The following is a 25,840-nucleotide window of genomic DNA, read 5'->3' on the forward strand; positions in this document are numbered from 1 at the left end:
TGCTCAATACTGAAGTTCTAATGGGGCTAGAAGGAAATTTGCTGAGGGTTTGCAAATGTAAATTTTCATGTAATGCAATGCTACCAAATATTGTTATAATGCTTTTTTCTCCTCCTCCTCCTTTTTCTTTTAAATTTCTGAACTGAGGGGAGATTTCATTACACTGACTGTTCAATAAAATTATCAAAAGGTAAGATAGTGTCTCCTACCTTTTGTTCAGGAGATGGTTTTGTGGAGAGCCTTTTTCTAAAACAGATTTTAATTTCAAGGAAAATGACAAAGCATTAAACAAGTGCAGATTTTTTTTTAAACCGCAGAATTTTCTTTTTAATTTCAAGGGGTATTTTTGCCTTTACGTAAGCTTAACTTCAAGAAACTCAAAACTGAACTCCAACAAGCATAATTAAACCACATTATTTGATTGCAAATGAAAAACATACAGAAACATTAGTTTAAAAGTTGTAAACTTTCTAAAATGAACAGTATTTATAAACATTTGAAAATAGAAAATTTCATGATCATAGTTTTTTGAAACATTTGAAAATATTTCATATATATTCATATAAAGTACTTTTCCACAAAGTTTTGTTGGAATGTGAAGATCGCATTTAGTTTGGTTTTATTAGGAAAAATAAAATATTTTTGTCAGAATCATTTTGCATTGTTGAGATAGTATACTAATGGAATTCATTTTCACTCGGATTATTAAAAATGAACTAAGGTAACACAAATTGAAAAAAGAAAAAGAATATATGAAAACTAGCAACTAATGGTCCTTACCTATATAGTACTGAGACTATGAGAATTAAAATGTTGATTCAAAGAGAACTAAATTGTATTAAATGCCTCAATATCAGGCATGATGCGGGTGCTTTCCACATATATGTATTTGATTTCGTACTCTTAAAACAAAAATGTTAATTTAATTGCATGTTGCCAAATCGAGGGTTTTATGAACATTCTGAAATCTGAACTAGAAATAAAATCATTAACCACTGACCTAAGAATAAAATTGTAAGTTGAAAAATAAAATGAAACTATTATGTTTATAGAATTAGGAAAAGCTTTCTATTTGGCTGTGTGAGGACAGCTTTGTGATCCTTAATGACGTGTACAGATATTCACATAATAAATCTTAAGGTATCTATGTGAGATAAAGTATACATATTAAAATATATACATATGAGACTACCAGTTAAGACTAACACAGTTAGTCTCAATACAGGGATCCAGCATTTTATTCCTCCTTAGACAACATCTTCCTATTTGGGAAAAAGTACTCTGGGTTTCGGATTTGCAACATTTTAGTTTTTCAATGCATATGCCCACCAGAGATTTTTAGAGTTTTTCAAATGTTTCATTGTTTCTCAACAGATTTCAGCTCATTAGCTCTTTCTCAGACTTTCTCCTGGGTGTATGTGTCAACACTAGTTCATTTTCCAACCCAGTGTACACATGGGTTCTTGTGTTACAAGAACCTTTAACCTGGGCACAATATACCAAGGGCAAAGCTTTGTCAACAGGTGACGTTGAAGAAATATCTGACACTAAGATACAGTCGAGTGGAGGACTACCCCAACCTCAGGTTGGGTGCTATTAAATTCCTCACCAAGAAGGTGTCCTGGAGAAATCAACAGAGTTTTCAACAGAAAAAGAGAAACTTAAAAGAATTTCTACAACTTTCAGACACTGCTTTTTGAGAGAATACTTTTTGTACAAACTTGTGTTCATAGCTTATATATCTGATATACAATTAAGGTGAAACAGCAATCAACACAGTAAACATATATTTGACCTAAGGTATCAACCCGTGAATCTTCCACAGATTATCAATTTTCAAAAGTTTAGAATGCACTGAATTGCACTCAACACTAAACTATGCTGAAGAGACTATGCCAGCACTTTAGGGCTTTGCAGTCATCTCAGGTCATCACCGTGAAAATCAATCACAGTTCAACCGAACTGGGGAAATGCTAAAGTCACTTTAATAGAATTCTGAAGAAAAGAATCTACTATTATTACCCAGAATAGACTTGAGGTAGATTACAAACAAACAAAACTAATAACATTTGACATTAGAAGAGAATAATCCAGTCAACCTGAAGAGTTTTTGTTTGTTTTTAATGTCATAATTTTTTGGTTAGGATTTTTTTTGAGAGAAATAAGTTAGTCTAGAAATAAGATAGCTAATTTCTTTTCCATTAAATCAATGAGAAAAGATTAATGGATTAATCTATCCATAAACGGTAGAGACCACCAAAAATGTTACTCCTGCCATGCACCTGGAGTGAGATAGGAAAATTTTATGTAGGCTTTAATAGGAAAAGGTATTTTCCTGTAGTATTCCCTGAGTTTTCTAAGAAGTTAACTTGCCTTCCTATTCTCCTCAAACTCCTCAATAAGTTACAATTTATAAGCCCTTCATGGGCATGTGTGTGTTACACACTCTAGCCCACCAAGCAGCAGATTTCCAACATGTCTATTTTTTTCTTTAACACTCTACCCGTTAGCTACCTAGTTTAGAAAGAAGGAAGTTGTAGAAGGTGGGAGGCATCAGTGATCTCGCTTCTCAGTTTTAATAATTTGAAACTATGACTCATTAGAGAATGGTGACTGATATTCTGCTTATCAGCACACAGTTGTGTTTACCTGTGAATTACTGAGAGACTAAGAATAGCGGCCAAAGAAATGAAGAGCCACCAGGCAGAACCAAACATATTGTGACCAGAAGAAAGAGATTATTATTCTGAGAGTTATCTAACTCTTTGACTTCGTTCATGCTTAGGGGATATTTCAAGTTTGCAGAAATGAAAAACAGCAGAAGCCTTCTGGAGGAGGATCAAAACTTTGATTTTCAAATTTTTTTTTTTTTTTTTTTTTTTTGCGGTACGCGGGACTCTCACTGTTGCAGCTTCTTCCGTTGCGGCTCCGGACGCGCAGGCTCAGCGGCCATGGCTCACGGGCCCAGCCGCTCCGCGGCATGTGGGATCTTCCCGGACCGGGGCACGAACCGTGTCCCCTGCATTGGCAGGCGGACTCTCAACCACTGCGCCACCAGGGAAGCCCTGATTTTCAAATTTGATGGCCAAAAATAAAGGCATTTTTATTTGGCCTCATGTCTAAATTATTAGTTAGAACTTTAAAAATGCCAGCTTTCCTAATAGTTGTTCCAAGAATCAGGTATTCCTTCTCCTCTCCAAGTGTCTCTTAGCGGTTAAAGTTCAGGGTTTCTAGGGACTTTGATCATCAGTCCTGCTAAACAAGGTAATGTCATCGTCAAATCCTGGGGCTGAACATTCTACATTCTCTAGTAAGACGTATTTGTCTTCATTGCCATTCAGAGAGAGGACTTCTTTCTGAGTAGTGGATGTCAGATCACTCCAGGTAATGTCAGTGTTTTTAAAAGCATGCAGAAGGAAGATGCCATTGATAATGGTGAAGAACCCACTCAAAGTCCCGATGATATCTCCAGCATTCATGCCATACCATTCTTGGAATAAGATGGCGGAGCAAGTTACTACCATGGAAGTGAAGAACACATAATAAATGGGAGTCACAAGAGATGTGTTAAAGGTGTCCAGTGCCTTGTTGAGATAGTTAATCTGTGTTGTCACTGAAAGCACGAGTACAGCCAGCAAAACAAAGACCAGGGGATGCTTATAAATGGGCTTCCATTCCAGTAGTTCCTTAATGGCAATTCCCAGGCCCTTGACAGAAGAAACTGAAAATGCTCCAATCAATGAACAGATTGAAATGTAGACCAATATATTGGTCTGTCCTTTCTTGGGAGCTACAATCAGAATCAGCACCAAGGAGATCACAGTTATGATCACAGCAAAGGAGATAAATCCTGTTAGGAGGAGAAAAGAATTAGACTTCAGAAAATGCTAATAGGATCAAATCTTTTTGAAATCTTGTTAGTCATGAGTTTAGGAGCCTAGGTGTTTTAGAAAGAGACATGAGACTAAATTAAAAAACAGGAACAACATTTTACTGCATGTCTCAATATTTCACAGTGGACTTTCACAGACATATCATTTGAACCTCACAGACAACACTATGAGGTACAGCGGGTATTGTCTGATTGACTTTATTTTCAGAGGGAGAAAGATGTGAAAGTTTGGGTTGGAGTATAAGTCTTTTCCCTTTTCTATCCCCATCTCTTCCTTTCATTTTGTGGAGGGGAAGCATGGACACAAAAATAAGTTGTGCCACATTTTCAGAAGACTGGTATCACTCGGTCAAACTGTACTGCATCTCAACCCACAACTAGGCTTCTAGGAAGCCTATTACAATATTATTACCAATTCATTTGATGAGAAGAGAAAGTGGAGCAGAATTTGAGTAAGTGTTTCTTTTGGTTGAATCACAGACCTGGGTCTCTCAATTTCATTTCCATTTCATGCAGAGAAGCAACTTCCTCTTCTTGTGGGGCATGGATAACCATCACAGTTGACCCCAATATACTTAATGTGCAGCCTATTTTCCCATGAATGTTCAAGTGCTCATTTAAAAAATAGGAAGACAACAGTGCACTGTTGGAAGAAGAAAAAAAAAATCACTCTTGTTCAGTTACCTTTGGATTCCATGGCAGCTCAGACGTCGCACTGCAGTGCGCACCAATCTGTATCCCAATCAACTGATTGGAATGTGCTACGTGACACTGAAAACCCTGGTTGGCTGGCTTCCTTCCTTCCTTCCTTCCTTCCTTCCCTCCCTCCCTCCCTCCCTCCCTTCCTTCCTTTCTGTGTGTGAAGTTCGTTATATATTACTAAATTTGTATCTAGAAAAATACAAGTAATCAAGTCTGCTTAATTGCTTTTATAGTTAAAAAGTTATAACAGGCATTCTATACACCTGTAATCTTCCCATGACCTTCTAAGAGGTCCCACTCAATTCATTTTGAATTTCCCCATTTTCTCCGGTAAAGCCAAACAAAATGGAAGAACTTTTACATCTTACTGGCATGACACATTTAGAACATGTGTGCTCATGAAAGCTTCAAAGAACGATATATACCTAAAGAAGAATTACTCTGCTCAGGGCCAATAGTTACCTGGTACACACAAGTACAACCGTATGGGTTGTCAAAATATTAAAATATTTCCTGACCGGCTGCTATTGCTCTGATACTTTCACCTATTCACTGCTCCCACTACCTTGTTGCCATGGCCTCAGGAAGTTCTAGGTTGGCACCACCACGGACACAGATGCCATCCTGCGGCTCAACCAGTAGGTCCACTGTGGCCCCTTCTCCTGATGCCCTGGCACTCCCACCAGGGCATTATCAGTATCCATTTGCACCCAAGACTATGGTCAATTACCAGGTGCTTTCTGCGAGTCACTCTCACGTGGCCACTGATGAGGACGGCAGCCTCAGCAAAAAGTGCTACTACCGATATCTACCATTCACTAGTAGCCAGTGTTCTAGTGCTTTCTGTATGGACTCACTTACTTCTCACAACAATCCTACAAAGACGGTGAAAAGAAGTGGGTAGCCTTAGTCATAAGCTTTCTTCTAGAGGTTGGTAATGAATGGAGATAAAAGGAAAAGAAAAAGACAACAAACAAAACAGTTGCTTAGTTACAAAATAAAAGAGTTCATGGAACACATTCATTTGGAATCATAATAAAGACCAACTCAGAAATGTTAGATCCACTCTTTATTGACAGGAAAATGACTCCTGTTTCCAGTACTAAAAGAAACTAAGATATCTCCAAACACAAGTATCCAGCAGACAATGCAAGAGTTTTAGTGAAAGTTGAAATTTAACCCGAACACCATGCTTTGTAAAGTCCTCTGACAACTACGGTCATTAGCCACTATGACAACAGAACGCATTAAAAGGGCTGCAGCAATTTGTTCAGGTGAGAGGGAAAAAAAATCTGCTTGGCTCCACTGCATCGTCACAAAGAAAACGCACAATTACTCTGTGTTTTGCGGGAAGACCATTTATTTCCTGTTTCTCCTGCTCTTTATTGTATAGTCTTCTCACATTAGTTTTGTAATGTTCAAAATTCTGTTTTGAGGTATGCTTCGTCATCTGTTTCTTGTGGGTTAAGTTTATCATGGTATTAAAATCCCACAGAAGCCAAGTTCCTTATTGCTTACGTACCTTATGAGAACACTCAGCGCGCCCAGTGGGGTGACCAAGGTGGCAGGTGCAAAAGCATAAGCTGCAAAATTCGCAGCCTCACCTGCTCCCACTGGAAAGCAAGCAGCAGCATTAATATAAAAGACAGGCTTATTGCTCCTATGAGAAAAACAACTGATACATGCAAAGCAGTCGTCTCTTATCCCACAGACACTCATATGTCTAATGAAAAGGAATAATTTAACTTCTTTTAGGGAAGGTGGGGAAGGTTTGGTATTAAAAGGATAAACTGTAATTACCTGGTGATACAAACTCAATTAATGCAAAAAGTGGCGACAGAGGAATATCTATTTTCAATGACCTTCAATAAAGTTTTTAGTTACTTTAGAACCAGAAACATATGTGGTCACTCAGATGAAATCTAGAAGAGGTAGCTTTGGAGTAAGTAAGAATGATTGTTTGCTCAAGAATACCTACTGCTGTGCAAATTAACAATAAAGCAGCTTGTAAAATTAGAACGCTTTCTAGAGATGTATAGTCTAGGCAGGGGATAGGCAGAGATGCCTACCACGGGCCTGTGTAGTCAGGCACCTCTGGATTGCAGACGATCTACAAGTAAGTGACAGTATCTCAGTAGCTCAAGGATATCCAAGCAGCTCTTTGAAAGTCCTGACAACATGCTCCTGGAATCCTTATCTGAGGAACTCCAGGCTTCCATAAGATAGTGTGATGCAATTAACTTCTAGAGTGAGGGAACATCTTTCTAAGAGTTGGGCCCTTGAATTGGGGCCAAATTATTCTCATGGGTCACAACTGAATGCTTGCCCACAGAATGTAGCATTTCACGCTGTCAACTGTGCCAAGCAGACGCACTGTAGAGAGAGCTCCTGGAACAGATAAAAGACACCAGCACCCATTTTCTTTTTCCCTCTGGCTGCTATCCACTCCACCCCCCAAGCCCGACCCCAGCCCCTGCCAAATCTACAGGAGTAATCAGCTTTAAAATATCATAAAACAAATAGAAACATACAGAACGGTAGGAGACTGCTCTCTTCAGAGCAACAGTGGTAGTTTTCTCAGAATAGTAAGTAATGAAATGAAATTCATACTTTATGGCAAGATGAGAAAAATGTAAACATAATTTTCTTTTTTGGCCCATCTGGGCCTCCTCCCTCCCCTTTAGTGTGTGTTGTGCGTCTGCATTAACCAGACCTCCTTAGGAGATGACCTTCCTTCTTAACCTCATAAGGGCCCACTACTCTCTTTGTAAGTGCAGCTCTGGATTGCGTAAACTGTCCATTAGATGGCATTTAATGCCCCCTGTCTCAAGAACTTATAACTGTGCTTTGATCTCTAACAGGCGGAGCAGTTCTGTTTCTGAGAGGCTGTTCCCGGCTTATAATCCTCAGTTCGGTGTGAATAAAACTTTCCATTGTTTTCTTAGATCGACATGTTTTCTTGAATACTTCATTATTTATATTTTTATCATTACAGACAGCTTTCCAGGAAAATACTGATTTCATAATTAAAGTACTGTATGTTTGTCACTAGATAAAATCTCTGATGTTGAAGACTTGTGCTTTTCACTCTTCAATACTGGCAGAAACTTTGTGCATGGTGAGACTAAAATTACAAACATAGCCATATAATATTCTCCTTCTACTTTCATTCTATTGTGTGGGTAGAGGGTGGAGAGGTACGACAGACAGAGAGAGAGAAAAAAAGAGAAAGAATGATCCAAATATTTATTTGGAATCTTCCCAGCACAGTCCCTGACAACATTTACTCAAATGAAGTAAGAAAACAGATGTGAAAAACACCTTAAAAGCTGAAAAAGCTATACAAATTTAAATTATTTTTATTCACCATCCTGTAAGCAGATAGGGTATGGGATCCCCGGAGAAAAGAACCAGATATAGCTTTTTGACATAAGAGAAGCCGTTTTAGGACTAAGCCTTTTTTTGATCTAAGCCTGGCCACAATGCTTGCCCTCAAACAGGTCTCAGTAATTAATGATCTTAAGGGAACAAAAGAACAAACTGTTATCAGACGAGAGAAGTAACAGCAGCAAAGATGATAAATCAGTTGTAAAGACTCCCAGTTCTGTGTCAATGGTAAAGATTAGCCTGAAGTACTTCCTTGAGCTATTTTGCAGAATTTAAGTCCCCTCAACCACCAGATCAACTTGAACCCGAGGGACGATGATGCTGACCTTTTCTTTTTCTTTTTTTCTTAATTGAACCATGGTGCTTCCCCAGCATATATAACACTTATTTTTTAGAAGTTGTTTTTTTTAAGGTATTATAATTATTATTTTTAAATTTTTTAAAATTTATTTTTGGCCGTGTGGGGTCTTCGTTGCTGTGTGCGGGCTTTCTCTCATTGCAGCGAGCGGGTGCTACTCTTCGTTGCAGTGCACGGGCTTCTTGGTGGCTTCTCTTGTTGCGGAGCATGGGCTCTAGGTGCGCAGGCTTCAGTAGTTGCAGCATGTGGGCTCAGTAGTTGCGGTGTGCGGGCTCTAGGGTGCGTGGGCTTCAGTAGTTGTGGCTTGAGGGCTCTAGAGTGCAGGTTCAGTAGTTGTGGCGGACGAGCTTAGTTGCTCCACGGCATGTGGGATCTTCCTGGACCAGGGCTCGAACCCATGTCCCCTGCATTGGCCGGCGGATTCTTAACCACTGCACCACAGGGAAGTCCTGATGTTGACCTTTTCTGACCCTCGTGACTTCCATCAGTTAATGCTTGGATTTTGTCAGCCTCTGCCCCAATTCTATGCTGAATTCTCCTCTGCTCAAGCCCCTTCATGAATATGCATGTACTTTTAGCTTAAAACTTTCCTAATTTTGCTGTTTGGGAAGACACTGCTTTGGGAAAGATCCCCAGTGTTCCCCTTACTTGCTGCAAGTAATAAATCCTTCCTTCTCCCAATCTCTGACTTGGTTGTGTCTTTTGACACCCATCAAGAGATAAACCCAGTTTTCAGGTAACAAGCCTTTTAGATACCACCATTTATTAAAGAAAAGTTATGCAATTCTTTCTTGTAACAGGATCTCAAAAATACTGAAATGTCTTACTTAGTACAAGAAAATCAATGGAAGTTTTAAGGCTTTTGGCTGCAGAGATGGCTGGAAGTAGTGTGAAACTACAATTTATGAAGTCCTTTCCCTGGAAGTTTCAGGCTTGGAATTTGAGAAAGTTCAGAGGAGTTAGGAGGGAGATATAAATCTGCAAAAGTGCCTGAGGGCGATACACTGCCTTCTTACTGGACATCACATTAGCGTTTAGAAAGTGCTTTCACCTCATACAGAGTCTCATTTAATCCTCAGGGCAAGTCTAGGAGGAAGGAGAGTGCTGGCAACCTTCATCTTCTCTCCATTTGTTCAGAGCTAAGCAGTCCAAGGGGACTTTCATTTATCCATATTTTGGTCCTGGCCAGGAAAGTGTACCTACTCTATGCAGCGAGAACAGTCACATATTGAATTAGGAGCTGGGAAAATGTGGTAGGGAAGCATTTTCCTCAATTGTTATGGGGAATAAAATACAAGAGAAGGAGAAGTTTGTGATAAAATATAAGATTCCAGACAATAACTTTTTTACTTGCATTCCAAAACAGTATTGAGAATGTGCAGGTGGGGGGAAGAAAGAGTAAAACTTAATTCTAAATACATGTGATTTATTTTATATGTAAGACATTATGCCCACACAAAAATTTCTAGACTTAAATGCCATCCTTAACACTTAGCTAAATTAATCAATTTGAACAATTGCATGTACTGTATCATTTTACAAGCAAACACTATTCTCGGCATTAAGGACTTACTTGAGAGTAATCCTGCCCACCAGAGCCATTCCTTGAGGTAAGAATATCCACCTTGTCCTAGGAAAATGATACAAATAGAAATTAAGTTCTAAAGTGGAGGAAGAGGGTTTGAGGAATTAACTTCTACAAAAGGTACCGGAGTATGGTTGGAAAACACAAGGCTTAAGGCCTAGTCAGTATATCTCATCTTTAGCTTATTTACTTGGTCATTTCCAGTAAATCTTCCATTTAGAAATCTTCTAAATCTTTTTTTATATTGTCTTTGATTTCACACAAAGTCAGTTTTTTCATTTGCAGGAAAATTTTATTTAGTCATCAGGTTTACTACTGTCTACTGAAAAGAAATGCACAACCTGAAAGTTGAGAATTATGCTTTATTCGGTGGACTTGCTGAGGACTTCAGCCCAGGAGGCAGCCTCTCAGACAGCTCTGAGCAACTGCCCTGAATAAGTAAGGGAGGAGTCAGGATATATAGGAGTTTTTGCAAAAACAACAAACAAACAAAACAGGTAGTTGGAACATCAAAAGGTTACCATTAATTCAAGAAAATGAATTTAGCACTTTTCTATGTATGGGAAGATGCAAGAGTCTGGGCTCATTGAAATCATTCCTTTGATATGCACTTTAACTATCTAGGGCCAGTATCCTGTTTTCTCCATCCTGAACGGCCTCAGGATGCACTGTCTGCTAGGGGCTGCAGTGGCTAATGGCCTGATGTTGGCAACACCCTTTGTTTACTGATATGGCAGGTTATATTTTTCATCCACACTATATTTATGCCATTCAGATATGGACATAGAGTATTATAAGCCCTAAATACTTTGTTTCAGCCACAGTTAAAAAATTAAAGACAGAAAACCATAAATCATAAATTAGGTTGGTACCTAAGGAGGACCTCAAAGGGATGAAGATGGTTGACATAAGAGCTTTTGAGATTTTGGATAGTCAATGAGAGAATAGCCAGCATTGGCCAGCTGGATTCTACTTATTCTCTACCTTGGCACCATGAAATTGAATTTGTCTAGTCTACTGAAAAGGACAAAAACCTTTCCTAAGATATTCAGAGAGTTATCTTCCTGCTCTGTAATTTGTGAGCTTAAGTCATTGTTATGATTGTTTTAGAAATTGCAATTTTCTCACCAATTTTAATATACTTAACGCTGTGAACTTGACCTATCTGATTTTGTTATAGTTAAGCTAAAAAGGATATGTTAGCTGTGAGGATTATGTTGCAAAGCAGTTAACCATGTTTATTTATGACTTTCTCCTTACAAAATTTGCAAATAACCAAATTGGAAAATTAAAATATGATTTCATATGCTGTTTTTAAAAAACTTAATATCACAAATACTTTCTCAGCCCTTAATGATTGAATAGTCTAAAATCTGGTCTATTATATATTATTATTATTAATTTAACCTGTATGAGACCATATATATATATATATATATATGTATGTATATATAATATATATGTGTTTGTTTTCTGTGTCTGTGAGTCTGTTTCTCTTTTGTATATATATTCATTTGTATTATTTTATAGATTCCACATCTAAGTGATTTCATATATTTGTCTGACTTACTTCACTTAGTATAATATTCTCTAGGTTCATCCATGTAGCTGTAAATGTTAAGATTTCATTTACTTTTATGGCTGAGTAATATTCCATTGTATTTATATACCCCATCTTTTTAATCCAGTCATCTGTTGATGGGCACCTGGGTTGTTTCCATGTCTTGGCTATTGTCAATAGCGCTGCTTTGAACATTGGGGTGCATGTATCTTTTCAAATTAGAGTTTTCGTCTTTTTTGAAAATATGCCCAGGAGTGGGATTGCTGGATCATATAGTAGCTCTATTTTTATTTAAGGAAACTCTATACTGTTTTCCACAGTGGCTGTACCAATTTACATTCCCACCAGCAGTGGAGGAGGGTTCCCTTTTCTCCGCACCCTCTCCAGCATTTCTTATTCGTAGACTTTTTTGATGATAGCCATTCTGACCAGTGTGAGATGATACCTCATTGTAGTTTTGCTTTGCATTTCTCTAATAATTAGCAATGCTGAGCATCTTTTCATGTGCCTATTGGCCATCTGTATGTCTTCTTTTAAGAAATGTCTATTTAGATCTTCTGTCCATTTTTTGATTGGGTTGTTTTTTTGATATTGAGTTGTACTAGCTATTTGTATATTTTGGATATTAACCCCTCATTGGTTACATTGTTTGCAAATATTTTCTCCCATTACATAGGTTGTCTTTTTAGTTTTTTGGTGGTTTCCTTTGCTGTGCAAAAGCTTTCAGTTTGATTAGGTCCTGTTTGTTTATTTTTGCTTTTATTTCTTTTGCTTTGGGAGACTGATCTAAAAATATTGCCACGATTTATGTCCAAGCATGTTTTGTCTATGTTCTCTTCTAGGAGTTTTATGGTGTCACATCTTATATTTAGCTCTTTCAACCATTTTGAGTTTATTTTTGTATATGGTATGAGGAAATATTCTAATTTCACTGATTTACGTGTAGCTGTCCAGCTTTCCCAGCGCCACTTGTTGAAGACACTGTCTTTTCTCCATTGTATATTCTTGCTTCCTCTGTTGTAGATTAATTGACCGTAGGTGTGTGGGTTTACTTCTGGACTCTCTATTCTGTTCCACTGATCTATATGTCTGTTTTGTGCCAATACAACACTGTTTTGATTATAGTACTGTAGCTTCGTTCGCTTCTTAAGACAAATTCCTAGAGGTAGAATTATTAGATTTTAAGATATTAACATTTTTAAGCTTTCCCAAATTGCTCTCAGGAAAGTTTGTACCCATTTATATTGCTTCCACCAATGTTTGAGAGGGCTATCTATTTCCCAAATTCCCTTACCAACATAGGGCATTATTTTTTAAAGAAAAACCAAATATTGTTAAAATAGTAGGTAAAACCCAGGAGTTCAATGTTATATAGTTGGTATATCTTTGGGTATTAGTGAAGTAACATTTACTTAGGTATGTTTATTGGCCACTTACAATTCTTATTCTGTGAGTTCCTTGTTTATGTGTTTTGCCTTTTTTCTGTTATGTACCTATCTTTTTCTTATCGACTATAATCACTCTTTGTATATTGTGACTTAACTACCCTTTGTCATATAGTTTGAAAATTTTCTCCACATGTCATTTCCTTTTTAGTTTCAGTTAAAGGTGTTTTCATGTAGGATTTTTTTTTTTTGTGGGGGGTCAATCCAGATAATCTCTTCCTTTATATAGAATTGTTTCTTCCTTTATCTTTATGCTTAGGAAGACTTTCTTTTAGGTTTTTTTTTAAAAAAAATATTTCATTTTAAATTTAACTCTAAACTATGAGGAATCTATTTTACCAAATGGTATAAAGTAAAGCTCTCACATTTGTCTCCTCTAGTTTTTGCCAGTTGTCTCAGGACTTTTGATTGAATAATTAATCCTTTCTCCAGTGGATTGAAATGCCAGTTTTAAAAATTGTATATTAAATTGCTGTATGTACTTATATAAGTTTTCAATTATCTTTTATTATTTTGTCTATCTTTGTTAATGCCAAACTGTTTTATCTATGTCCCCTCAATAGTACTCTTTTATAAACTTGTTTGCACAATTCATAGCCATTTATTTTCCCCTATGAACCTTAGAACGATATTTAACTCTTTTAGGACATTATTCTTGATAAGAATGAATAGAAAACTCATGGTTAATGAAGGATAGCCAAGCAGAGCTACACAGCTTCTGAAATGTCACTACAAATAGTAACCTAACTCTACTGCAATCCATTTACTGATTTGACAATACTTATTGGGTGCCAACCCCTATGCTAGGGTACGTTCCTGCTCTTGTGAATCTACTGTCAAACAAGTAAGCCTGTTGACAACAAGTAAATAGACAATTAATGTACAATGACAAGTTATTCCAAGTACAACGAAGGAAACCCTTAGTGCAGTGATAGAGAATAGCAGGGGTAGAGGTGAGTGAAACCTCCCCAGAGAGGATGGTCGAGGAAGGCCTTTCTGCAGGGGTGATAGTTTAGCTGAAGTCTGAAGGATGAGTCAGCTAAATGACAGTCAGGCAGAAGAGAGCTGCAGACAAAGGAAAAGACCTCGAGGTGGGAGAGAATTCCGTACATTCCAGGAGCCAGAGAAAAGCACACGATAGTGAAGGAGGCTGAAGATGAAGCTAGAGAGGTAGCACAGGCCATTTTAGGCAGCAGGTGAGGTCAGAGACTGTGCAAGGATGTTTGGATTTTACTCTGAGTGCAAAGAAAAGCCACTGATGTGTTTTAATCAGGGGAGTCGCCTGATCTGACTAAATCCTGGAATCTCAGACTAAGGCTATGAAAGAAGAGCTCATCCCACACCCCAACCTCTTGCATTTTAGTCTCACCCTAAAGGAGACACAACTGGCTCAATCCTGGAAACTGCTGAGGACAGTTGCTAAGAACAGGAATAGGGGTGAAGACAGAGACAGTGAAATGTTATTCCTGTAGCACCGTGGTCTTACAGTAGGATGATTTCTGCAATTAGAAACTTGAATTCGTTAGCTGCATCCATTTCTTACCAGCTCTAGTAACGCCCCTGTTGGCCAGTTGTAAGAGGCCCTTTTTTTTCAAGATGAAACTGGAGCCAATAAAAATACTGGAACTTATTGCCAGTACCAGGCCCACATAAAGACTGTATTTGTTCTCTGCATTTGCAGAAATGCTGCAGTTGGTTATGCTGGAATTCAGGTCCCTGTAGAGGACAGGAGAAGCCAGCAGCTGTGACACACGTGTGATCTCACACCAAGCCTGGGAGGCATTCGGACAGATCAGAGACAGCACGTAGCCTGGAAAAGGGAAAGAGGGAAATGTCAACCGACGAAAGGGAGACACACTAATCTTTATTTTCTTTCTCCAAGAAAGAGAAACTTGAGTGGGCGGTACTGACACACTGTTTTTTTTACTGCCCGATGGGCGGTCTCCAGCACGTGGTCCACGGGCTCACAGGTTCAGCTGGGCTCACACAGGTTCTTCAAAATGTCTGCAAAGTTGTTGACCTGTTATCATGCAAATATGTGAGACTTCACGTGAAAGTCTGGATTCCTCTCATAAAATGGAAGATCTAGCAGTACTCGGTTCTCTGCTCCAGCCAGCAGCAGCCTGCTGGAGCAGCCTGGAGCTGTTCAGACCCGGCTTGGGCTCAGCGGTTCATCACAGCCCTACAATGTCCACTTCTCTCCTTCATGCCATCAGTGTGTCTCCAGGAAAGCAGCAGCATATGTGGCGACTGAAGGTGGAAAAGGGCAGAGCAACCCTGTGGGTCTAGAAATCACCATGTTACAGGAAACTGAGCTATCCCACTTGGTGGGGTACGAATTGTTCATTTCAGAAAACATGTTTAAAAGCGGGTTTAGTTTTCTGGACCACTTTCCTAAAAAGAATAATTTTGCAGGTCTACTAACTCACTTCCTCCTTAAAAAAAAAAAAAAAGAATCTAATAGACAAATGAATTAAATATCAGGAGGTTTTTTTTTTTTTTTTTTTTTTTTCCTGAATAGGATTCAAATGAGCATGTAAATCCACTGAACCAGACCCATTATTAAGGGCCTTTCTTTTTTTTTTTTTTTGAGGCTAAATACTAAAACACAGAATAAAAACATTTTACACTAAGAAACTTTTTATAATCTATTCTCCACTCAAAAAGCTGCAAACGGGGCTTCCCTGGTGGCGCAGTGGTTGGGAGTCCGCCTGCCGATGCAGGGGACGCGGGTTCGTGTCCCCGTCCGGGAGGATCCCACATGCCGCGGAGCGGCTGGGCCCGTGAGCCATGGCCGCTGAGCCTGCGCGTCCGGAGCCTGTGCTCCGCAACGGGAGAGGCCACAGCAGTGAGAGGCCCGCGGACCGCAAAAAAAAAAAAAAAAAAAAAAAAAAAACTGCAAACAAGGTGACACCGTGACTAGGTTTTCTGACCATCTTCTCAACTTTTTTTGTTCCATTTAAAAGGCATATTTCCTTAGCATGACTTACCTTAAACAAAAATGGGCAAAGAAAAATTAATCAACTACAATTTTAGAATTAAGTGAAAAAAGAAAATCAGTTTTACATCTCAAAAATCTTAAGAGGGCACATGAACAACTAAATGATGTCTTAGAAACAAAACTTTAAAAACGGGATCTATGCCTCCTGGGCAAAGCATTATGAAGTTACGTGAATCTTACCACATACACAGTTGAGAAACAACCGTAAAGTTCAGGGCTAGCAAAAGGTAAAATAATTGAATTCAGTCTTTTCGTGATTACTATTTCATTTATCTCTGTAATTTGAAAATGAACCAACTTTGATCCTGTGATACAGGATAAATTCTGGGACAAAACTTCTAAATATTCCAAAGAGAATTATATTACTTCAGGGATATTCTATGGTAACTGAGGAATTGTTCAGGCTGGTTGTTTTAGTAAGAATTGCTGCAAATTTTCACATAAGCTAGCATCTAGCAATCTGTCCCAGGCACTGTTCATCTCATCCAACCCCTAAGAGTGCAAAGTAATATTTGGTAGTAAGAGTTTGATTACGTGAATTCTTGGGAAAACATCTGACTCGACTGTCCAGTAAACTCCATGGCTGCATTAGCGTCACTTACTATGTAGTTAACATAACCATTCCAAAACTTTATCTCTGGAAACAGTGTGGGTGGACCTCATTCCAATCAAACAATATTCTTTCTGAGCTGTTGACACAGCAAAATGTTTCCAACATTTTAGGGGGTGTGGAGGCAGAAGGTGATAAGGGAGTGCAAATAAGTTTTGTTGCCTTTTATAAGTTCTCATTGTAAGCGGACATTAATGTTGCAAGGTATTTTTTTTAACTTAAAAAGTTTAAAAATTTTTAAAACTTAAAAAAAAATTTTTTTAACTTAAAATTTTTTTTAATTATTTTTTTTTGGCTGCGTTGGGTCTTTGTTGCTGCACACGGGCTTTCTCTAGTTGCGGCGAGCGGGGGCTACCCTCAATTGCGGTGCGCGGGCTTCTCATTGCGGTGGCTTCTCTTGTTGTGGAGCACGGATTCTAGGCGCACAGACTTCAGTATTTGTGGTGCTCAGGCTCAGTAGTTGTGGCTCGCAGGCTCTAGACCTCAGGCCCAGTAGTTGTGGTGCACGGGCTTAGTTGCTCCGCGGCATATGGGATCTTCCTGGACCAGGGATCGAACCTGTGTCCCCTGCATTGGCAGGCGGATTCTTAACCACTGAACCACCAGGGAAGTCCCAATGCTGCAAGTTTTATGGCAGGAAAAAGTAATAAAAATCTTGTCTAGTTACGGAGCATATTAAGGAGGGAGCCCACAGCAGGTATGACTGAAGGAGGGAGTGACTGGCGGGTTGGTGGGTGTGGAGTGGTGCTGGGCAGGAGGGGAGAGATGGATGAAGCAGAACATGTGGGCAGGGACTTTGGAAGGTTTCAAAGGAATTAGAGATATCTCAAAATCAGAGGTGGCTTCTTATGATTCTAGTAAGCAAAGTAATCCTCCAGAGTTTAATCCAAACCTTCTTCAACACAGAAAATTTATTACATTACTCATTTTTCATTTTATTTTATTTTATTATTATTATTGTTTTTGGCCGCATTGCCCGGGCTTGTGGGATCTTAGTTCCCCAACCAGGGATTGAACTCGAGCCCTCGTCACTGAAAGCTCGGAGTCCTAACCACTAGACCACCAGGGAATTCCCCTTTATTTTTCATTTTAATAGACACTGTCAATAACCCTCTCAAGTGTCTGTACCAATTTACACTCTTGTCAGCAAACAGCATGATGTTGTAACTTCTTTGATGTTATTATATATTGTTCTAAATATTGGATAATTAAGATTTAGGAAATATACGTCAGTTATAAAGAAAAAAATAATTCAATACACACCAATGTATCAACCACCCATTTTAAGAAATAACAACTTGGGAATTCCCTTGCGGTCCAGTGGTTAGGGCTCAGCGCTTTCACGGATGGTGGAACTAAGATTCCGCAAAGCCGTGTGGTTTCAACTGTCCTGATTTTCTGTCTAATATTCCTTTTCTTTAAAAAAATGATTTCCCCTATAAGATTATATCTTTAAATAATAAAGTGTTTCGTTTGCCTCTTTTTGCACCTTCTAAAAATGTAATCATATAGTATGTATTCTTTGGTGACTTGCTTGTTTTTGAGATTTATCAATCTTGATGTTCTGGCTGTAAGGTTTGGTTTTTTCCCCACAGTTCTATAGAATTCCACTGCATGACTATCTCACCATTAATTTTTCTATTTTATAGTTGGTGGACATTGGATAATTTACAGTGTTTTTGCTTTTACAAACAGTGCTGCTAATGTTCTCAATTACGTTAAACCAAATGAAATTGATGATATTTGACAATTTTTGACCCTACATAAATAGCAGTTTCATATGATTCAACTTAATATGTATCTTCTATGTACGGGTGTGAATGTTTCCTTACAGACACACACAACTTAAAAATTTTAAAACAAAGTGAAATTTTCTATAGGATTATATGCCTTTTCCCACCTTTAGCTCCATTACCAATTATCTGTAATCTTGGGCAAGTTGAGTCATCACTCTTGGTTTCAGTTTCTTCATCTCTAAAATGAAGGAGTTGGACTTGATGATTCTAAAGACCCCTTCCTTAATTTTGTGGTTTCATCATAAGCTATCTTGGTTCCCAGAGTAAGTTACTTATAATCCTGGTAGCTCATAAATATTGCTGATGGACCAGCTCTAAATTCATAGGCACTTGTAGCTGGAAGACATTTTAAAGAAACTGAGGCCAAGATATTAAGTGACTTGCCAAAGTCATGTAACTGCCCAAACAGGGCCAGGTAACGCAATTCCCAGGCTACTATTCTTTCTATTTCAGAAAAGTAAACACATAAAGTACAAATAGAGTCAGTTAAAATTTATTATTGTTTATACAAAGATGAAATGCTTTAATTTTTTCAAGTCCTATTTGTCTACAGAGAATAATAATATATATAGTCCAATTATTACATGGAATAGGGTATCGGTATCTTGGTTTCTGAGAAATCAGTGACTATATAAAACTACATTTTTAATCACTGCAAGATATTTCCAATTTGAGAAAATCATTGTCTCACCATCCATTCTACTGGTTAGTTTGGATTATTATTCAGCAATTAGTCACTTCCTTACCCCTCCCGACGAGGGCAGAGTATTCTTCCCTTGATGTCAGCTGGGAGTGAATTGGTGGCCAATGGGACATCAGCAGAGGTGATATAAGGAGAGGGTTCAAATGTACTTACATGGTTGGGTCTACCACCTGGTATTATGGTTGGCTTTACTCTCTTGCACCTCTGTACTTTTCAGGAATAGAGCTTCCCTGAGCAGCTGCTGCCCCTTCAGCTTGATCCCAGAATGAAAACATATGGAGCAGACCTAAGCTTATCCCACATTAAGGAGCCAAACCCAGGTGGGTATGTAGCCTGATGCAGAGACACCCAGGTGTACCCAGTCTAGATTAGTCAACCATCAGCTGGCCTACAGACAGATAAGCAAGAATATATGATTGTTGCTTTCAGCCTTTGGGTTTTGGGTTGTGTGTTATACAGCAATAGGTGACTGATACACCTGCCTATTTATATTAGCAAAGGAAAGAGTGAATGAAATCTCTCATGTCTCCTACAGTTTGTTCTCCAAGTATCAGCCAGTGTGAATCAGATTATATCACTCCCCTGCTTAATTCCCCATGAATTTTCATGGCAGTTATAACAGTCTAGATTCCTAATCCTGGACTTAAAAAAAAAAGCTTTACATGCTCTAAAGCTTGCTCATCTCTGACATTACATTGCATTACTCTTTCTCTCTCATTCTCTGAAAAAACACTGGTTGTCTTTTTCATTCTTTGATTCAATATATATTTATTGAGTATCTATTATCTGTCAGGCATTTTTTAGAAGCTGGGGTTACAACAGTGAGTAAAATAAAATTCCTGCTCTATTACATTCATTCTAACGGGGAGGGGAATAAACAAGTGAACTAATAACTACAGAATATGTTGAGTGCCATGGAAAGCAGTAAAAGCCGCATGAAGGAGTATTTTTTTAAAAAAACAGCATTGAATGGAAAAACCTCTCTGCTAAGCGTAACTGCAAACACCCAGACTTGGGAATTTGCTTGAGGGGGTGGGAGGAACTGCACCAGCCAGGCTGGCTGGTGAGAGAAGGGAGATAGTATGAGATGAGGTCAAAGAGTAGCGGGGACAAGCTCAGGTGAAATGAGCTTTTAGATAAGTAGGTCCAATCTTGTCATTTCTCCTTGCAAAATTCTGTAATGGCTTCCCTTTTGATTCAGAAAAAATCCAAAATCCGCACCACAGTCTACAAGGGCCTCCAGAATCCTGGCCTCCAGCATTCTCTGTAACCTCATTCCCTAATTTTTTCCCCTCTTCCTTTCATAGGCTAAATTCCTTCTCACCTTAAAGCTTTTAAGTAGCCTTTACTTGTTACTAGTGCTAGTAGTGGCTGGCATGCCTAACTCCTCTTCACTGAGCTCTCACTTTCTTAGAAAGGCCTTCTCTGCCTTTCCAATCTAAAGGAATTTCTCACTTTCCATCATACAATTTAATACTGCCAACCAAACAGACTTCCTCTTACAGCTTAATTATGGCTTTGTAACAACATCGTATATCCATATATCAATTTTATTTATTCACCCAACAAATCAGTTGTTGAACACCTACCATGCAAGGCACCATGTTAAGTATACATTCATGCAACACTTAACAAATTCTTATTGAGCACTTCCTGTGTGCCAGGGTCTTGTTCTAAGAACTGGTGAGACAGTGATCAACAAGACAGGTAAACAGGTCTCTGTTCTCATGGAAACTGACAATGTTAGTGAGAAAATGAACAGAAAAACAGGAATAAGGGGAGTAGAATAGGAATGAGAAATAATTTAGAGCAAATTTGGAGCAGGTAAGAATGAGAAATAAGTTTGAGTAAATTTGGAAATCAAGCAGATATATTTAGCAGATATATCTACATATGAACTCTGATAGGGCTGGGCAAGAAGCACATTATTTCAAGTAACCCAAATAAATTTGAGCAGATACTGTTGATTTTTTATAAAGTTAAAAATTTGTATCTCTAAACAAGATTGTCCCACTGTCAGTGTTTTTGGAGGTCAAATACTCTATGAGGACTGTTGACCATCAGATTTCCTACATAAACTGCTGCAAGTAATAACATATTGCTTTTTGAACAACCTTTAGTGAAGAATTTTTAATACCTTAAAGCACTTTAATACCTTAAAGCACTTAGGAAATCTACAGAAGGCTGAAAAAACAACTTCTGCTTTTAATCGTCCTGTAAAAAGCAACTTCTGCTTTTAATCGTCCTGTAAAAATCTGGAGAAAATCTTTTTTAGTGTAACATAAAAGAAGCTATAGTTTACGTAGAAAATGCAACTTGTCCTGCTGATAAAAGTTATGTGCATTTGGTGGAATTTTGAGAAATGTTTATAATATGGATTTTTTTTTAACGAGTAAAATCTCAGAATTATTAATGTATACCACTGCATCCAAGAGGCCAGAGAATGGGGATGGACACCTACAGAAAAAAACAAAGGCTCAAATAATTTTGTGCTTGGTTGGATTGCTAATTATGAAAACTAATTATCTGGGCCTCTAGACCCAGACTGTCTAGGACCAGATTGTCTTGCAAATCCCTCTATTCTAGAACTTAGGCCAATGTCTGGCACATGGGACTCTTGTCATTTGAATAAATGAACAAATGAAAAATGGAGCCTTTACTCCATGTCAGGCTCTGAAGTGTGTGCTTCATGTGTAATCCCATCTGCATCTGTTCCTCAAACTCTAAACTGTAGGAATTATTCCCAATTTACAGATGAAGAAAGACAAGGAGGCCGTCATAGCTGAGAAGACTGGTGCCAAAGCCTAATCTCTTCCCACTACTGATAAGAAGGATTCTGATTTCTCTCAGGTCTTTCCCACTAGCATCCCACCTAATTAATTACCACAGTTAATTAACCCCAGGTATTAAGCATGGAGCTTGAATATTTCTTGTTGGAACTTAATGCATGAGCAAAGCAGGAAAATCATCCCTAAATTCAAACAATTGGATGTAATTCACACATCCTCCTTACTTACAGATCCTTGGGTAAACAAGGGTGGACGTGTTAGTAACAGTCTGACTTACCAGTTTAGGAATTCTTTAGACAAGAATGACTGACTGATTGTCTAGGAAATAATTCTAGATCCAGCTGCCTTAGTAACCACTTCCAAAACCTCAACTTCTGAATAGTTTGTGAATTGTTCAGTTATTTTTCTCTTTCTTTGTGTCCCTTCTTTCTCTTGGTGGCACAGTTTTGACTGGTTCACTGCCTTTTCCCCCCTTAAAACAACAACAACTCTCCGCGTCAAGGAATAAACTGGGAGAGCCAAGAGAAGAGAAAACCCGGGGAAGTTGCCAGCAATTTTGGAAAGATAGTTCTTGCCACGCCTCTCACTGGCCCCTCCCTCTTTACATCCTTACCGGGTAAAATAGAAATCTGCTTTTCTCTGGACTCTGTAAAAATTGAAAACTGTCATTTCATATGATACACACTGTCCGCCCGCGCCCACTTCCCGCCGCCGCAGCCGTGCCCCTACTTTTATCCGGACTCACGCGCGCCTTTGGTATTGAGACTGTAGAAAGCCTGCGAGTGTTGTAAACACCTGGCACAGGGCAAGGGGTGGCGCCCTAAGAGTTTACACGACGCAGGGAGCGGCTGAAACCCCAGACTAGAAAGCAGTGGGAAACCTAAATGAGTGCACCCAGTTCCCGGTCTCTTCCTCTGTCCTGCTCTCGCCTTAAGCAGCCACAGCGAGTCAGACGCGAGGGTACTGGGGTTGGAGGCGTTTTCATCACAAAGGAAGAGAGAGGTGGGCAGCCCAGGTTTGTTCAGAGCCCTCCCCCGGGGGGTGGGGCGGGGGGTGGTCCTGGGCGCCTGACCCTGCACTGTGTTTGACCCTCGCCAAGCCAGCGCCGGACGCAAGACTGGACTCCTGTCCGGTCCGCGGGCACGCCCTCTGCCCACTGGGTGAAGTCGACCACGGACTCTGGAAGTGAGTCCGAGTTAGTGGAAGCGTCTTTTTCAGATGAGACTTGAGAGTCTTCCTACAGCACCCTGATTACCCAGTCACGACCCTCAGCTCTCCGTATTTTACATGGATCTCTCTTCCGGACCAGGGTGGGAGCCACGTATGTCTTGTTCGACTCAAGCATCCCCACAGAGTCTGGCATATTGTAGGCACCAATAAATACTTGTTGACCGGCTGACTGGCGGAATGACTGAACGAATAAATGCATGAATGAGCCCGTGAAGAGTCGGCGTATCCCTTTCTGGTCTCCACAAGTACCCGGGACCGCCCGCCTGCTCTCATCGCCACCTGAACGCCAGATCCTCCGGCTCTGGGCAGACACTCACCTTCTCGGCAGGGCTCTCCGGGTGGCAGCCTCACCTGGCCTCCCATGGCCCCCGACGAGGCTTCCCGGGCACAGAAGCTCGCTCCTCACCCACCTGTGCTTCTCCTCCGCATGGATCAGCGTTGGGGCGGAGCTGCGGGGGTCTCGGACTGGTGCGCGTTGACCCCGGCCCCGGGCAGCCTCAGCCAATGGGGACGGCAGGGTGCGGCCTCCGCGCAAGCCCCGCCCCCGAGGTCCGAAGCTTGGGTGCTCTTTCTCGCCGCGCTGGCTGCGGCTGCGGTCCGGGGTACTGGTGTGGCTGGTGGGAACGCCAACCGCCACCCGGGACCACTGCGGGAGCCAAGCAGTACAGAAGCACAGACACACTTTACAGGGTAAAGGCGTCTCTCGGAGCGTGGAGGCCACCGAGCCCACTCCCTGGGAATTTAGCGGCATAAACGTCTGTGCTGAGGCCCCCTTCTGGCTTCTCCGGGTCGGGATGTCTCCTGCCTTTGGATTCTGAGCGCCCTGCTTTGTGTGTTTGCGGCTTTGTAGGGAAGTTGTGGCCACTGGGATTCTGCTCTGATTACCATGCTAAAGTTTATTCTCAGGGCTTGACAATAGACCTTGCCGTTTTGTGCTAGTATCAGCTTCTCCTGCGGTCCCTCGGTTTCAAACTCCCGCCTTCCATACACCCCTTTCCTAAGTCATATAGTTATTGCAATAAACCCTAAAGGAAAGGCAATGCTGAAACTGAAACGACTAATTCCTACCAAATAATAATAGCTAATGTTTATGATGTTCTTGCTTTACCGTGCATATGTAGGCACTTTATATGTATTAACTCATTATATCTCACAACATAGTCTATTAACCCCTAGTTTACAGATGAAGGATCAGAGGAAAAGAGTGAGATTAAATGATTTAACTAACTATTCAGTGGAAGACTTGGTAGCCGGTTATTATGCAACACGGTATAATTCCTGCTAAAACCCTCACCACAGGAATGGGGTGCCTCTGTGCTCTGGGGCTTCAGCACTGAAGGAAATAACTCTTGTCTGCTTATCTTGCCTTTGCTCTAGATAATCATGAGCAGTGCTATTAACTTTGTTACCTAGGAGTTAGTTTCACAGCAGAGGCCTCAATCTTGCTTTTCTTGTTCTTAGGCTGAGTGAAGAGTTAAGATCAGTGAACAAAGCAATACAAGGCACACACTTTCACAGGTGATTGGCTTGGTGGAGAAGGAATAGCATGGGGAGGGGAATAGGTGAAAGTTGGAAGGGAGGGAGATTTATGCCCAATTTGGATAACAAACCTTAAAGCTTAGATTTCTGTTTAAACGTTTGGTTTAGACATCAGACTTGAAAATTTTACCTTTATCAAAGATTGGTGATGATTGTAGACAGTGATCCAAAGTATTTATTTATTACTTATTTATTTAACTGGCACATATATAACATTTATATGGGCAAACATTATTCTAAGCACTTTATAAATATTTGCTTTTAAAATTATCATACTGATAGATATTATCATTAATCCCCACTTTACAGATGAGGAAAGGGAGGCACAGAGGGATTCAGTAACTTGCCTATGGACACATAGCTAGTGAGTGGTGGAGCTGGGATGTTAACTAAGGCTTCAGAGTCTGTGCTCTTAACCCATTTACTAATTGGATATTAAAAAAAAAACTAAAAATGTACCTTTGAGGTTTTTTTTTTAATAAAAATCGAATTCTAGTTTCTTATTAAGGTCTGTCTTAGGTAGGAGGAACTTTTATGTAGTTCTTCTCTTTTAGTTCTGCAAATAAAGAGAAAAACACTCAGAAAAAGTATTTAAGCCTATTTAAGGTCATTGTCCTCCCATTTTAAATGTTGCCCTGAAAACCTTTATAATGTATTTTCTTTCACTGCCTATTCCTAGATGACTTTGGGTGTTCAAATTTTGATGTGTTGTTATTATCATTTAGTTAAAAACATTTTAAAATTTTCCTTGTGATTTTTTTCTTTGGTGCATGGGTTATTTAGGAATATATTACTTGATTTCCAAATATTTGGTGATTTTCCAGATATCCTTCTGTTATTGATTTATAATTTAATTCTGCTTTTCACACAGAATATATTCTGTATAATAACAGTCCTTTGAAATTTATTGTGATTTGGTTCATGGCCCAGCATATGCTCTATCTTGGTGAATGTTCCAAGTGAAATTGAAAAGAATGTGTATTCTGTAGTTGTTGGGTATAATGTTTTATAAATGTCAATTAGGTTAAACTGGTAGCTCAAAATCCAGTTTATTACCAATTTTGAAATTTGTTCTACCAGTTGCTAAGAAAGAAGTATTAAGATCACCTGTAATTTGATTTTGACTATAAATTTCGTACTGTCAGTTTTTGCTTCATGAATTTTTGCAGCTTTGTCATTAGGTGCATATACAAGTAGGATTATTGTGTCTTCTTAATGAATTTACATTTTTATCATTATTAA

At 39.4% G+C, this 25,840-nt stretch overlaps 1 protein-coding gene across 1 annotated transcript; it reads right to left on the reverse strand.

The window, feature by feature from the left end:
* Nucleotides 1–317: 317 nt before the first annotated feature.
* NIPAL1 (NIPA like domain containing 1) lies at nucleotides 318–23,446 on the reverse strand. Its single transcript, XM_060012599.1, has 6 exons — nucleotides 23,377–23,446; nucleotides 14,474–14,740; nucleotides 9,913–9,969; nucleotides 6,117–6,207; nucleotides 4,375–4,535; nucleotides 318–3,850 (listed from the first exon to the last, which is right to left on the reverse strand). Exons 1-6 carry the CDS (start codon nucleotides 23,420–23,422, stop codon nucleotides 3,231–3,233), a joined length of 1,242 nt encoding a protein of 413 aa, XP_059868582.1. The 5' UTR covers nucleotides 23,423–23,446; the 3' UTR covers nucleotides 318–3,230.
* Between the last annotated feature and the right edge of the window lie 2,394 nt (nucleotides 23,447–25,840).

Source organism: Delphinus delphis, chromosome 5 (assembly GCF_949987515.2).
Source record: "Delphinus delphis chromosome 5, mDelDel1.2, whole genome shotgun sequence".
Taxonomy (NCBI): domain Eukaryota; kingdom Metazoa; phylum Chordata; class Mammalia; order Artiodactyla; family Delphinidae; genus Delphinus; species Delphinus delphis.

What these genes read in the sequence shown, in the direction of transcription:
- NIPAL1 (XM_060012599.1), bottom strand. Translation starts at nt 23,422, where the DNA reads ATGGGAGGCCAGGTGAGGCTGCCACCCGGAGAGCCCTGCCGAGAAG. An exon ending in CGGAGAGCCCTGCCGAGAAG is followed by an intron (nt 14,741 to 23,376) that starts GTGAGTGTCTGC and finishes TCCCTTTTCCAG; the next exon opens with GCTACGTGCTGTCTCTGATC. An exon ending in CAGGGGCGTTACTAGAGCTG is followed by an intron (nt 9,970 to 14,473) that starts GTAAGAAATGGA and finishes TCATTTTCCTAG; the next exon opens with GACAAGGTGGATATTCTTAC.